The 14,604-nt window shown below is 36.6% G+C and overlaps 1 protein-coding gene across 2 annotated transcripts; it reads left to right on the top strand.

The window, feature by feature from the left end:
* Positions 1-3,714: 3,714 nt before the first annotated feature.
* LOC109104206 (alpha-2-macroglobulin-P) lies at positions 3,715-14,595 on the top strand (the record flags this gene model as incomplete). 2 transcript variants are annotated; one of them, XM_042755471.1, is given in 33 exon segments in its annotated part: positions 3,715-3,854; positions 4,373-4,549; positions 4,661-4,821; positions 6,579-6,631; positions 6,774-6,794; positions 6,989-7,154; positions 7,265-7,349; positions 7,483-7,597; positions 7,690-7,810; positions 7,921-8,030; positions 8,124-8,294; positions 8,381-8,614; positions 8,728-8,940; positions 9,027-9,176; positions 9,414-9,539; positions 9,682-9,769; positions 10,084-10,228; positions 10,436-10,661; positions 10,730-10,856; positions 10,934-11,055; positions 11,154-11,205; positions 11,288-11,371; positions 11,486-11,662; positions 11,818-11,893; positions 12,068-12,224; positions 12,422-12,496; positions 12,577-12,739; positions 12,837-13,030; positions 13,110-13,322; positions 13,441-13,559; positions 14,211-14,292; positions 14,375-14,458; positions 14,558-14,595. In XM_042755471.1, coding segments are annotated over 33 exon segments (4,211 nt in total), but the record flags the coding sequence as incomplete, so codon positions are not given.
* Positions 14,596-14,604: the final 9 nt, after the last annotated feature.

Here is a 14,604-nt window from a genome sequence, read left to right as displayed (position 1 = left end):
TGTTTTGCTAGAAGCAGACTAAGGGTTTGTTTATTTTCATGTTCAGTTTGTCAGACTGAGTGTAAGTCATAGAAATCCCACAGTAAGAGTTGTGAGATTGGTGGGAGTGTTACTGCCACATTTGCGTTTCTATTCATTTTCTGTATTTTATTATTATTACCGTTAAGTGCCACTAGGGGCGCTGTAGCTTAAGAGTGAGCTTCGTATGCAGAGAAGAAGAAGCGAGCTCTCTAGAGAAAGAAGCGATCTCTCTAGAGAAAGAAAGATGCATGACTAAAGTGTGGTCACTAAGCTAATAAGAGAAATAAGATCACACAAAAGAAGAAAAAGACTTAAACTAATTCCTCTCTCGGTACTCAGCCAACGAGGTATGTTTTGTATGTTGTATTTGTCAAAATAGTTTTATCTGTTAGTTTTCTTTCTTTAAGCTAATTATTGTTTGTTCTGTGCTTTAGTTTTCACGGTGTGTTTATGATCCTGACTAAGCTGGATTCAATAAATCCATCAGTATGAGAAAGCCACTTGTGTCTGTTGGTACCTGGAGGAATTACACCCCTAGTGTCGATAAGTGGTAATATAGCTCATAGTTTTCTAAGTGTATGATACAGCTTTCATTCTTCAGGTCAACCATATATTCATGAAAAAGAAAATCAATTTGAATAAAGAAAGCAATAACTTTGCCATAGTATCCTTTCAAGTGTTAAAGTTGCCACAGTCACTGCATGCTTTGCATGTGTTTCCCCGCCCCGCCCCCGGAAAAAAAGTTAAGGCTCAGGATTTTTTTTCTTTTTTGCTTTAACCCTTGGAAATAAGCTTGAGAAGTGAGATTTGTTTAGGCGAGCTTCTCTCTCTGGGATTCTTACGCAGTATTTAGTGCAGCCTATTACTAAAAGCCTACTAGGAAGAGAGGAGAAGAAAATGGGTCAGTCTAAGTTCAGTTGTAAGTCCATTCTTTCTGTTCATAGGGATGTGCAAGATATGTAACCTATTATTATTCTTTTAATGATGGGAGCTGACATCGAGTTTGTCACTCACGCTTTCACTGTGTGATATATTTAGTTATATCAAAGACCATATGATGAAAATGTTTTCATAACCGTGACACAATGTACAGTAGCCTAATACAGTCTCACACCTGTTTCAACCAAACATAGTGAAATCATATCTGTTTAACGGACAAAGAGCATTTATGATAATTAGGGGAGATATAACCACTGCGCAGAGTATAGCCTATGTAAGGTAAGACAGAATGCCGACTCGTTTTCTCCTACCTTTACCTTTTGTTTTCTTTTTTTCTGGCTGTAACCCAAAGTTGAATGTTTATTTGTTTATATGTATGTGGATGAGCCTGACAGCAATCTCCTCTTTTCTCCAACAGCATATATTTAGTTTCATTCTTGGGGCAACTGAGCATTTTCAACTTTGCTGTTAGTGAACCAACGACTCAATCATTAAGACAGTGACTTGTTTCATATTTAAAGTATCATTCCATAGTTGTATATTCATTATATTTTACTTTTAACAGCTTAATCTCCTAACATCATTTATGCAGTTGTAAACTGCAGTGTATATGCATTTGTGGCATCTCTGAGCAGCATTAACCAGTCTGTGTAAATGCTTCTACAGTAAATACCACTTCAGGTGCTGCTTAATTGTGTGGCAGTGAATTTTGTTGATATATTGATTTCATTTGATTGGTAACAGCCTTATGGTGTCTTATTATTCTAATTACATTTATTAAAGAAATATATGAATTTACATAAAAGATGGTGAACACATTTAATGAGGTTATACAATTTAGAGAATAAATCTTTTGATCAGTTAGGTTCCTTTGAATCTGTAAAACTGGTTCGCAAAGAGGTCTAAATTACTTATTATGTGAATTATCAATCTGAATCTCGAGAAGTACACCAAACAACGCATAACGGATCTAGCCTAAATATGAAAGAAGGAGGACCATTCAGGGTGAACCGATTTGCTGCATACTAGAAAGAACCAACAGTATGGTTGTTTGCCTCCACTCACTCAGGAAATGAAGTAAAACAGCATTTAATGTAACATTAAAAACAGTGATTGTTGCACTACATCACTTTTAACAGGATTAACCCTATGTGGTTCCTGAATTGTTTAATGCAGTTGTTTTATTTAACTAAATGCTTGATTTAAAGGTTAAAGTTACGTGATTCAAAAGTATCAGTTGCTATTAAGTTAATTTCTCTGTATCAATATCTCCCTCAGGTTATCAGTCAGAGACCAAGTACTCGTCCCATCAACAATCCAGTTACACAAATCACTTAGCATACAAAAAAATTTAATGAAACATCTTTGTTTTGTCTGGTGAGGTCACTTTTTTTATTCTTGATTTAGATGTAATTGTTTATGCAGATCTGTCAAGGTACTGCAGGTGGTTCTCTCTTTAAAAGAAAAACATAGAAGCATAGAATTAAAAAAATAATAATAATAATAATTTAATGTCCATGAGTGTGTTATGTTGATGTTTTTACTTCTAGTATTCCAACCAGACATGATAATATGCGTGAGGGGTAAACAGTTTGATTTTGGGAAATGCTTTTTTACATTCAGCTGTTGCGAAATCATTCAATTTTGAAAATCAAGTTCTTTTTTTTTTCCAGGAAACAAGTGGTTTTGATGAACAAAGTTGTTTTTATTGTCTCTTCTAACAAAAAATATTTTTATTTAAACCCATCCACATCTAAGATTCACAGTAGAGATAAACAGAAAAAAGGTTCAAAACAACCACTAAAACAATGATTGCTCAGAGTTGCAGGGACTCCGTCAGACCTTGCTAAGATGAATGCAATGAGTATGGAAGCCATACTATTATTATTATTATTATTATTATTTTTTTTTTTTCAGAAATAAAGTTAACAATCAGGAGATTAAAGGTAATGACATAAAATATTGCTATACCAATTAACATTTACTTCAACATTATTTAATATTCTGCCTCGAAATACAAAATAGTCATAGCTTATAATTGCAGAAAGGGCATTTTAAGTGCACATTTAATATTACACAACAGATTTTGGGTGTTTTTAAGAAGCCATGTTTACTGTTATAGTGTAGGCAGAGAACAAATGAGACAAATGCAAACAGTAACTTACAGTTAGTTACTCTCCCACTCAGTTTGAGTGGGTGTATGTACCAATGGATGGTAATTATCAGTTGCTCTAGTACACTATTTGTCTACACACAGTTAAAGGTCAATAGCTCTGCATTTCTATGTAGATGAAGATAAGAGTTAGTGTATGTTTTCAGAAGATCACATGTGTACACTTACTTTGTACTTTAAAGATTTCAGTTGAGTTCTTGCATGCCAGTGACTAAGAATTGAATGCTTCAACATCTCTTTTAACTGCAAATAAAATTACTCTAGATCGTTTACATGCTTGGACATTCTAATATGCAACATTTAAGTTGTTCAACTCAGAATAAGATTGTGAGGAACATTCATAAAGAGCTGAATGTTTATTTTATATTTATTTTGTGTAAGAGTAAAGCTTCTGTATCTCTTTACCAGAGACTGCTTGTAATATTTTGATGCTTGTTCTTTATTAAACTCATCGTCACAAATAAATGTTTGGACAAACCAACCAATGCACATTAGCACAAGTTTTTCAAACTGCATTGCCTACATGGTTGAATCATTAATCAGATGATCAATACAACTGTTTTTGAAGGACCTCCTTTAGAATGAGAGTCCGTTTATAAGAGACAGTCCAGTTAATCTCATGATCACTGGCCATCATGGATCTGAATGTTAGCTGCTGTTGGAAATGGCTCCTTCTGGTCTCTTTCCTCATTGTCAGTGTGAATGGACAAACATCAGGGCCGTAAGTTTTTAATGATTTCTGCTGAATACACTGTAGGAAGGTATTCTGTTTTAATAGCAAAATCTTCAGAAATTTTCAATCAAATTTCCAGTATCAAAAGGTTGTCAGTAATAATAAATATGGTTTCCTTTTTTTCTTTTTTTCATTGTTTGAATTGGACTGACACGAGTATTTGGTGCCCGTTTTCTTTAATGAGAACAGAATATTCAAATGATAATAATTAACCTTTAAATAGTGCAGATTCTTAAATATTTATCTTGGGCATTAAAATGAAAATTGACATTTTTTTGATGCCACTGTACTTAACCGAGACAACTAGAAATGTATTGTTTTCTAGGTGTGATAAATTATTAGAATACCTAGTCATTGTGCAGGTTAAGTTTGTGATTTCTCGTGTACTTATTTAACTGATCTGTGTAGCAAGGTTAATGTTTGCTGTTTGACAGACAACTTAAGCATGTATAAGGAACATGCGTATCTAATGCCTCGGGCAATATTGTATAATTATCTTTCAATAGATATTTCATGGTGACGTTTCCTGCAGTGATCGAGTCGGGATCTGAGGCCAAACTGTGTGCAAGTCTTCTCAAGCCCAATGAAAGCCTTGTCATGAACATTTATCTGGTTCATGGTGACCAGAGCACTTTACTGCTACAGGAGAAAGCTGAAGAAGAGTTTCACAGATGCTTTAACTTCAAGGTTTTCATTAGCATATTATAATGAATATGTTTGTGTCATCATAATGCATCTAGTTTTTTTGAGATAACATCTTTGCAGAGGTCGTGAATATAAGATATTGCTTCTCATCAGGCTCCTCTGGTAAAAGCAGAATCAGTGCAGAGAATGAAGGTAGAACTTCACGGAGAGTCTTTCAAGATGACTGAAGAGAGAAAAGTCATGTTCAGACCTTACAATCCTCTGACCTTTATCCAGACTGATAAACCCATCTATAATCCAGGACAGACAGGTGAGCTGTGAATGTTTCAAAGGTAAACCTCAGTAAATAATGTTGGTGTCATTGACATCTAAACCCTGATCACAGCTGATGTAGCACATATAAGTAAAGCATGTTATCATCATTAAACATGACTAATGTTGCAAAAACCAGCAGATGGTAATTAAGTAAACAGTTCAATGGGCTTGTAAACAGAAAAGAGGAGCAGATAAGTTGGAAAGCAGATAAGGATGATGGGTTCATTGCTAACAACTTTAACACAAGAATGGCCATCTAGTGTGTGTTTGTGAGAAATCCCCTCACATCCAAATCTATATTCAGCCTAAATAATGTAATTACAAAAAACTGATGATATAAATCACTATTCAGACCTGCCAACCTGTACGCATTTTGTGTAGCGACTACACATTTTGACCTCAAAGTACGCTGGTACGATTTGTCACTGTAGACTACGCAAAAATCTAGTGATGCCCCTGTCCACGCGCAGTATTCAAAACAAACAACAGGAAAAGATGAAGAGGTCAACCAATCAGAGGTTTTTTTTTTTTTTTTTTGCATTTAAATAATTTCTGTTTGTTTTAGATCTGTTTTAGATTGCAATGTTACAATGTAATGTGATTTAACCCTTTTTTGCACATAATATATGCCTACATGCTTACATTCATTTTATTTGTTTAATCCAAATAATATACATAGGCTACCATACCGCAAATCAGCCAAAAAATATATGAAATTTGCTTTTATCGCCCAGCCCTATACAGCAGTGTACTAGAGGTTTAATTAAAGTGTACTGGAGTTTTTTTTTTTTTTGTTTGTTTGATTGTTTGTTTTTTTAAATGGCATAAAAAAACTAAATTGCAAAAATTAACTAAACAGTTACAGTAAACAGTAAAAAAACAGTAAACTGCGAACTGTTTACCACCACTCCACCCCCAGCCTGCCACGCTGATGGTACTCAAAAAAATGTTCCAAGGTTGGCAGGTCTGCTATATGACTCTTTTTATAGGATATAGGGATACGTGAACATGTGACAAACCTTTCATGGCTGTCTGGAATTCCTGATTCTAACGGGTCAATTGGGGCTAAGTGGTCAAATATTTTTCCAAAAAAAAAACAGCCAACTTTGAGTCACAGGTTTGGATCAAAGGCACATTCACACTACTGCAGAATACAGCTGTCAGTACTCTCCTGTATATTTGAGTCCTTAATACGGTTAAGTTCACGAATAGCCAACATTCGGTTATTTACGAGAGTGAGAACCACATTCTATAACCAAACTCACAACCGCGTTTTTGTTGAAGTCCTGCAGTGTGAACGCAACCAAATTGAAAGACTAGTTGTCATGGCATAGAGTGCAGCTTTGTGCTGCACATACGCATGTGTAGCATATGTTTCTGGTTTTTATGTGTGGAATCAGTAATTTACAGAGCCACAGATATGAGCTGTCAGTCATCTGAAGGATTTAGTTCCAGTCCCTCTCAACTTTCTCCACTGAACTCATGTCGTTTAATGTGATAAGACTTTACACTTTCATTTACGTTGTCATCTTTGATATTACTTTAGTGACTATAACTAATATGTTTACAACTGATGCAAATAGATTCTTGCATGTCCTCCAAGCTTTTGCGCTCTTAAATTGAATTCTTCTCAGTAAGTAGGCCTATTTTGTTAAATAGTTCTGGTTTATTTTTATGCTAATGACTGTCAGACTACATAAAAGATTAAGACGTTAAAAGCAGAGGTTATAATAAACATTTCTGTTTTCACAGTGAGCTTCAGAGTTGTTACCGTGGATACAAACTTTGCACCACTTGATCAGCAGGTCTGATGTGTTTTGTCTTGAATTTTTTATCTCCCTCATTTTCTTTTGCATTGTTGAATACGTTGTTAATAAACAACACATTTCCAGCTAACTCATTTTAATATCCTAAATGATTGAATTATTATTATTTGCTCTTTTGCAGTATGGTTCAATCGTGCTTGAGGTAAGAACACAAAACATCCTTTTGTACAGTCATAACAAGCACACTTTTTAAATCCTATTAATGCTGCTGAAATTCGGTTATATTTGCAGTTATTGTATTTTCAGTAATCAAAGGCTACATTTCTTCATTAATGGTCGGGATATGTGTAGCCGACTGTAGCTAAATATCTGAACTGTGTCTTTGCTATTAAATAGGACAGTCAAGAGAACAGAATTGGTCAGTGGACAAATGTTTCTTCAACAAGGTGGATTTTGCAGCGTTCTTATGAATTAAACCCAGAGGCCCATCAAGGTGTGTACAGACTCAGGGCTTATATTGGTGAAAGGATGATCTCATATGAATTTGAGGTGAAAAAATACGGTAAGTCATAAAAACAAACGATTTACAATATTGCATGGGATAACTTTCAGTGATATCTTTGTATATTAATTTACTACTAATAAGTCTAATTTCTGCCTCCTGACTTCTAGTTTTGCCTAAGTTTGAAGTTACTGTGCAAAGTCCAGATAAAGTGAGTGTTGATGAAGAAGAACTGATCATTGAGGTTTGTGGAAAGTGAGTGGTCTATTTTATTTCCTGCATTAAGAGAGCAGTGTTTTCTTCCATTTTTACTTACTGTAACCCCCAACCTATTATATTAGTTTCTCAACCCCGGGCTGTATATCTGTTGCTTGTACCTTTTTCACAGATACACTTACGGGCAGCCTGTACCTGGTAAATCATGGGTGAAAGTGTGCCGTAATGTTCTGCACTACGTTCTTACCCTTGAAAGCAATACAATATGTTTAGAGGAAACCACTGAGGTATGTGAGTTGAAATGCAGTACAAGTAATGGCACATATGTCTTCCGTTTATCCAAGTAAACTACTCTTTAATGTTCATTTACTACAATTAGATAAAAAAGACAGGCTGTGCCATCCATACCTTAGATGCATCAGCCTTTTTCAACTCCACACTAAAGTATAATCTGCAGAATTCTCTTCAAGTTGAAGCAATGGTTACAGAAGAAGAAACAGGTGAGCTATTGGATTTGGTCAGATCCCTGTTGCCCACATTTCTTAATTTTCTGTTTTTTATTTTTATTTTGTTTGAATAAATAATAATTTGCTGTTTTTACCATTCACAGAGATCACCATGAAAAAATATAAATCTGTGTCCCTGACTTTTGAAATTGGCAAAGTCACACTCATTGACCTGCCCAAAACATATGAACATGGATCAGTTATTGAAGGAAAAGTAAGTCTAAAATCAGTTTGTCTCAGTTTAATAACACTTGATATGTGCATAATTATTCTATTATTTGTTCCTTGAAAATCTTCTTTTCAACAGATCAAACTCTCAAATTTCAAAGATGCACCAATTCAAAACAAAGTGGTTTATCTTTTTGAGGGTGAAACTTGGTCCTCAAAACTGCTCCTAAATCTCACAACAGACAGCGATGGATTCGCCAGTTTCTCTCTTAATACATCTAGTCTTCCTGAAAGGGATATTAATCTGATGGTATGATCACTTTATTTGCCTAGTTCTCTTTTGTGTTCGCTGAAGGGTTCAGTTGCTTGAGTTATTATAGTTTCTTTGTTTTTCAGGCAAGTGTGTATCCAGAGCTTCATCATTATGGTCACAAAACACCTTACATCTCTAAGGATAAAAAAACAGTTCAGCTTTTCCAGGCTGCCACTCCATACACCCCAACATTAAGTGAACTGATTATAGAGAATATTGAGCAACCATTACAGTGTGATGCTGAGTTTACATTAACCATTAAGTATTATTTTATTGGAGAGACTGCTGAAGACTTCAAAACTGACATTGTTTATATGGTGAGAACATGTGCAGTATGTACATTAGTACACTGATCCATTCATTGTTTGTTAACAGCATTAACTGGCTGCACTGGTCAGTTTGCCATGGAAGTCTCACCTGTCTGTTTCAGGTCTTGTCCAGAGGAGTGATCCTTCATCACGGATCTGAGAAGGTTGAAGTGAAGACATCTAATGGAGCAGGAAGTGGCACAGTGTCGTTCAAACTGTCTGTTGGTGCAGATCTGGCTCCTGCAGTGCAGATTCTGGCCTACTGTGTTCTGCCAAGTGAAAATGTTGCTGCTGGTAGCACAAAATTTGATGTTGAAAAATGTTTCAGTAACAAGGTATGTATTGTATCTTGAGAAATAAGCCTTTTTAAACTGTATTTCTGGCTCAGTCCTAAAATAAATTTGATTTACTGTCATTACAGGTTTCACTACAGTTTTCTCCTGCTAAAGCGGTTCCTGGTGAGAAAAACACTCTCCAGCTCTCAGCTCAGCCTGGTTCACTGTGCGGCCTCAGTGCTGTAGATCAGAGCGTCCTGATCATGGAGTCAGGAAAACGTCTGGATACTGAAAAGGTATAGATGCTTTAGAATTCAGTATTGACTACCTGTGTTTTCAGTCTTGGAATCTACAGAACAGACTATCCTTAGATACTGTGATCCATCAGTATTTATGATGACATCCCAATCTCAGGAGATTGAACATTAATCTTCATTCTTTTCCACCAAAATCAAAAAAGTTTTTTGGGGAAAATGTATTAATTATTTAGTGTTGAAATTTTAGAAATCAGTGTGAATGTGGTCTCTTTACAGATCTTTAACCTGCTTCCAGTGCAATCGGTGTCAGATTATCCTCAGGGTGTTGAAGATGAGCAGGAGTGTCTGCATGTGAGATCCCGTCGAGCTCTGTCAACAGACAACGCCTATGGATCCTTAAAGGTAGGAGGATTATATGAGTGACAGTGCAGTAGATAATGACTGAGAGATATTGATTCGGCATATTCTGTTTATTCATAAGTAAATGCTTAAAAAGCCCTCTTGTTTTGACAATAAAAACTGCAATTTTGTTGCCGTTTGACAGAGAGTTGGATTGAAGATGGCAACAAATTTGGCTGTGCCAATCCCTCAGTGTCTGTCATACAGAGGCCTGACTTATTTCAGATACCAAGGTATCGGTACATGTAGCATTATTATAATTTATGCTGTAATAAAATATGAAGGTGTATATGTATTTCATACATAAAATATGTTCAATTTGAAATTCACATCCACAACTAGAGTGGTGTAGTAGGAAAAGGCGAACATTTGCATGCATTAACTTTGGCAGCCCTAAAACACTAAAACTACAATTACTAATCAAAATGAACTGAAACTAAAACACTATGCCAAGCAACCCTAAAATGAAGTTGTATATAAAAATAATCTATGTATTATAATGATGATCTGTCTTCCTTTTGCTGTTTTACTTATCACCTTTTTTCAGTGTTTCATCCTCCTGTTTCAATGCCAGTGGCAGTGATGTATTTACTAGCCGATGGTGATTTTGGTACATCTAGCAGAGATTCCCCAGCAGTGACGATACGGACAGTTTTTCCAGAAACATGGATCTGGGAACTTGCTGAAGTGGGGTCTGTAAAACATAATCAGTACATTTGACATCATATTGAAACATATCTTTAATACATCATATTCCCTCAAGTCAAGACTAAAAAATCTTACTTGCTTTGCAGATTCTGAGTTTTTTTTCTGTGCTGAATGTTATATATAACAGAAAAAATGGATGCTTAATGGCAAAGTCAGAATCAAATCAACCTGTTGTTGTAATTCCACAACAGGGACTCTGGATCAACTCAGGTTCCTGTCACGGTTCCTGACACAATCACCTCTTGGGAGACGGAGGCCTTCTGTCTGTCCTCCAAAGGTCTGGGTCTGGCTCCTCCTGCTCAGCTGACAGTTTTTCAGCCCTTCTTCCTGGAGCTCTCTCTGTCTTACTCCATCATCCGCGGGGAGATCTTTGAGCTGAAGGCCACTGTCTTCAACTATCTGTCCAAGTGCATCATGGTGAGATTTCAGACCCAGTCTTATCCAATCACATAAAATATGCCACTAATCATGTGTTTGATTGACAGGTTAAAGTGACTCCAGCTCCTTCCTCAGACTACACTCTCAAAGCCTCTGCCGATGATCAGTATTCATCCTGTCTGTGTGCTAATGGAAGAAAAACCTTTAAATGGATCCTCACTCCTTCTGTTCTTGGTGAGTTTTCCAGTCTGAATCATTGTTTCTCAGTCTTTGTGTCTGTTGTATCTTCACGTACATGTCTTGTGTTGTAGGAGTCATGAATATTACAGTCAGTGCAGAGGCAGAGGCATCCCAGACTGTGTGTGACAATGAGATTGTGAGCGTGCCAGAGAGAGGACGCATTGACACAGTCACACGAAGTCTGCTTGTGCAGGTCAGCACACGTCAAACGACTCTCAGACGTCATTTATCCATGATTCTAATGCTGCTTATGTCAGTATGATGTGTTGATGTTATTGTTTTATGCTGCAGGCTGAAGGAACTGAAAAGACAGAGACCTACAGCTGGTTATTCTGTCCAAAGGGTTTGTCTGCAGACAATATATAGGATCATATAGTGTTTCACTGCTGATCACTGATGTGTGTTTCTGTCTCTCTGGTTCACAGGCGACAGTCTCTCAGAGGAAGTGAATCTGACTCTTCCTAAAGATGTGATAGAGGGATCAGCCAGATCCTCTGTTTCAGTCATTGGTAACATTAACATACACAAGCAGAAATTAGTAAATTAGTACAGAAATTAGTACATATACAAGCAGAAATTAGATTTCTAAAATGTAGTGAGTTTCATTTGTGTTTGAATTGTAGGAGACATATTGGGTCGTGCACTGAGGAATCTTAACGGATTATTACGGATGCCATACGGCTGTGGAGAACAAAACATGGCTGTTCTTTCTCCCAATATTTACATTCTGCAGTATCTGGAAAACACGGAGCAGCTCACCTCAGCCATCCGAGAGAAAGCCACCGGCTTCCTTAAGAGCGGTAAGAGAAACCAATCATGTCAAGAAAATACTGAGACTGATAAGAAGTTGTTCCTTTTTCAACACACCTGAATGTCATTCAATTAAGCTGAATAGTCAGACACATTGGTTCACGCCAAACAAACTGTTAAAGTGAACCATTATCACACTAAACAGGATACCAGAGACAACTGAACTACAAGCATTATGATGGTTCATACAGCACATTTGGTTATGGTGATGGAAATACATGGTAAATATTTTTTCACTCTTTTGTTAAGTACGTTTTGTTAGTAATCTAAAATAACAGTAAAAATTTTTTTTGAAAATTCTATCTGTTCAAATCATTTGTTTTTGAGAGATTTGTTTTGTTTTTCATTGAAACATCTGATTACATTTTTTTAAAGTAAATCTTCCACACCACCAGGTTAACTGCCTTTGTCCTGAGGTCTTTTGGCAAAGCACAGAAATACATATTTATTGATCCACAAATTATTCAGAGCGCAAAGGATTGGTTAATAAGCAGACGGGACTCGGACGGCTGTTTTATGCAACAGGGAAGACTGTTCAACAACAGAATGAAGGTCTGTCTGTCTGTCTGTCTGTCTATCTATCTATCTATCTATCTATCTATCTATCTATCTATCACCTGCAAAAAAGTAAATGTATTTTTTCCTTATATTTAGGCTTTAATGTTAACATTAACATTTGTCTAAATGAACTTTCCTCTAATAGTTTTGAGTGTGTTACTTTATTTATCTCTATCTGTCCTTCATTGCAGGGTGGAGTAAATGATAATGTGACCATGACTGCCTACATTACTGCATCATTGCTTGAACTGGAAACTCCAGTCACAGTAAGTTCATCTACAGGAAACAGTATAAACTCATAGAAAAATGACACTCACAGCAGCTGTTTCTCTGATTTTTGTCTCAGGATCCTGTCGTCTCTAAAGGTTTGTCTTGCTTGAGGTCCATCATTGAAAATGTCGAAAACACTTACACCACTGCTCTGCTCGCCTACACTTTCAGTCTGGCTAGAGACATGGACACTCAACAGCAGCTTTTCAAGAAACTGGAGGATGTTGCTATTTCAGACGGTAAGAGATTGACTTTCTGTTGTCTTTTATGACTGTACTGTTGTTTTTTGTCAAGCTTGTTGTGTTACTGGTGTCTCTTTATTCATGTGTCCTAAAGGGTCTCATCTCCACTGGTCTCAGTCTGCATCTGCTGATGACTCTGATTCTCTGGAAGTGGAGATCAGCTCATATGTGCTGCTAGCTGTTCTCACTGCAGATTCACTCACTACAGCTGATCTGGGCTTTGCTAACAGGATTGTCAGCTGGCTCGTGAAGCAGCAGAATGCCTATGGAGGATTCTCCTCCACACAGGTGACTCAAACTACTCAAATAGGACACGATTGCTGAATAATGGGTGAAAGTCACATTACTGAACACATTTATTTCTCAGGACACAGTGGTGGCTCTTCAGGCTCTGTCTTTGTACGCCACTAAAGTGTTCAGCTCTGACGGCTCCAGCACAGTGACTGTACAGTCAGCAGGAGACACTCACCTCTTTGATGTCAATCAGGACAACAAGTTACTGTATCAGGAGAAGCAGCTGCAGAACATTCCAGCCAAATACAGCATTGAAGTGAAGGGCTCGACCTGTGTGTCTGTGCAGGTCTGTAGTGTTTTCAGCTCCATTGACTCACTTTCTTTCTTTCCTCTCTTAACATTTTGTGGTTATTTTGCTGTGAGATGAATTATAAGTGTGTTTTTGTTTGTGTTGACTCTCTCAGGTGGCTCAGTTCTACAACATTCCCACTCCCACTGAAGATAAAACATTGAGAATTGATGCTAAGCTTGAGGGAGACTGCAAAACATTGGGACAAACTTTCATCTTGAAATTCACTGTCAAGTAAGAACACACACTTTGCGTGTGTGTGTATGTGTGTAAATAATATATATATCAGCTGAAGGCTGCCGCCAGCTAAAGATTTTCCTAGTTGATTACTAGTCGTTAATTTAAGATTTTGTCAACTAATCACACCTGTATGAAATTAATTTACTGCGTGACAGGACAGAGACTATCTCTTGTCTATTATCTACATGTCTTCTCCCAATGTACCAAAGCAAATAACAATTGTGAAAGGTGTAAAGAGAAAATGTTGTCTTCCGCACATACAAGACATTAAAGCTATAACTCATAACTCTGGAGTAACTCATGGAATATTGTTAAATTTGTAGAAAATAGTGTGACCAGATCGCAAAACACAATACAAAGTATGAATCCAAATGTTTCCATGGTTGTGATGCAACATTTAATTGCTAACCTTATTTATTTCGCAAACAAAGCTTTGTACTAAACTTGTCATAATATTTAAAACAGCATTCACATACAAAAAAAGGTGTTACCATTTGTGGTACTTGTTCAAGAGCAGTTGTCAATTTGATGATTAGTCCTCTTAGAAGGCAGTCCTAATATATATAAAAAGCATAATTTTCACTAAAAGTTTTGTTATTATATGAGGCATTTAAGAACCATTCCTTTCCATTTGCTTTTTTCCAGATATCATGGTCTACAGGAAAGGACTAACATGGTCATTGTGGATATTAAACTCTTGTCTGGATTCACGGCTGATACATCAATGGTGCATTTGAGTATTTCATCACAAATTAGTAAAATTTATAGAGGTCAGTATTTAAAGATTAACCAGCACTTCTTCCACACAGATCCAAACTTCTTCTGGAAGGTATGCATCACTTGTGGAGCGGGTCGATGCTAAAGATGATCATGTCATCATGTATTTGAAAGAGGTGAGAGAACAGCAACATTCATATTTTATGTTGTTTAGGTCAATTCATAAACATTTTATCCATAATGTCCATGCCTGAGGAGACTGTTTCCTCCCACAGATCCCAAAAAATATTCCAATGAATTACCAGATACAAATGTTGTTTAG

The sequence above is a fragment of the Cyprinus carpio genome, unplaced genomic scaffold, assembly GCF_018340385.1.
Source record: "Cyprinus carpio isolate SPL01 unplaced genomic scaffold, ASM1834038v1 S000006701, whole genome shotgun sequence".
Classification (NCBI taxonomy): domain Eukaryota; kingdom Metazoa; phylum Chordata; class Actinopteri; order Cypriniformes; family Cyprinidae; genus Cyprinus; species Cyprinus carpio.
This window is presented reverse-complemented; position numbering and strand designations above follow the sequence as displayed.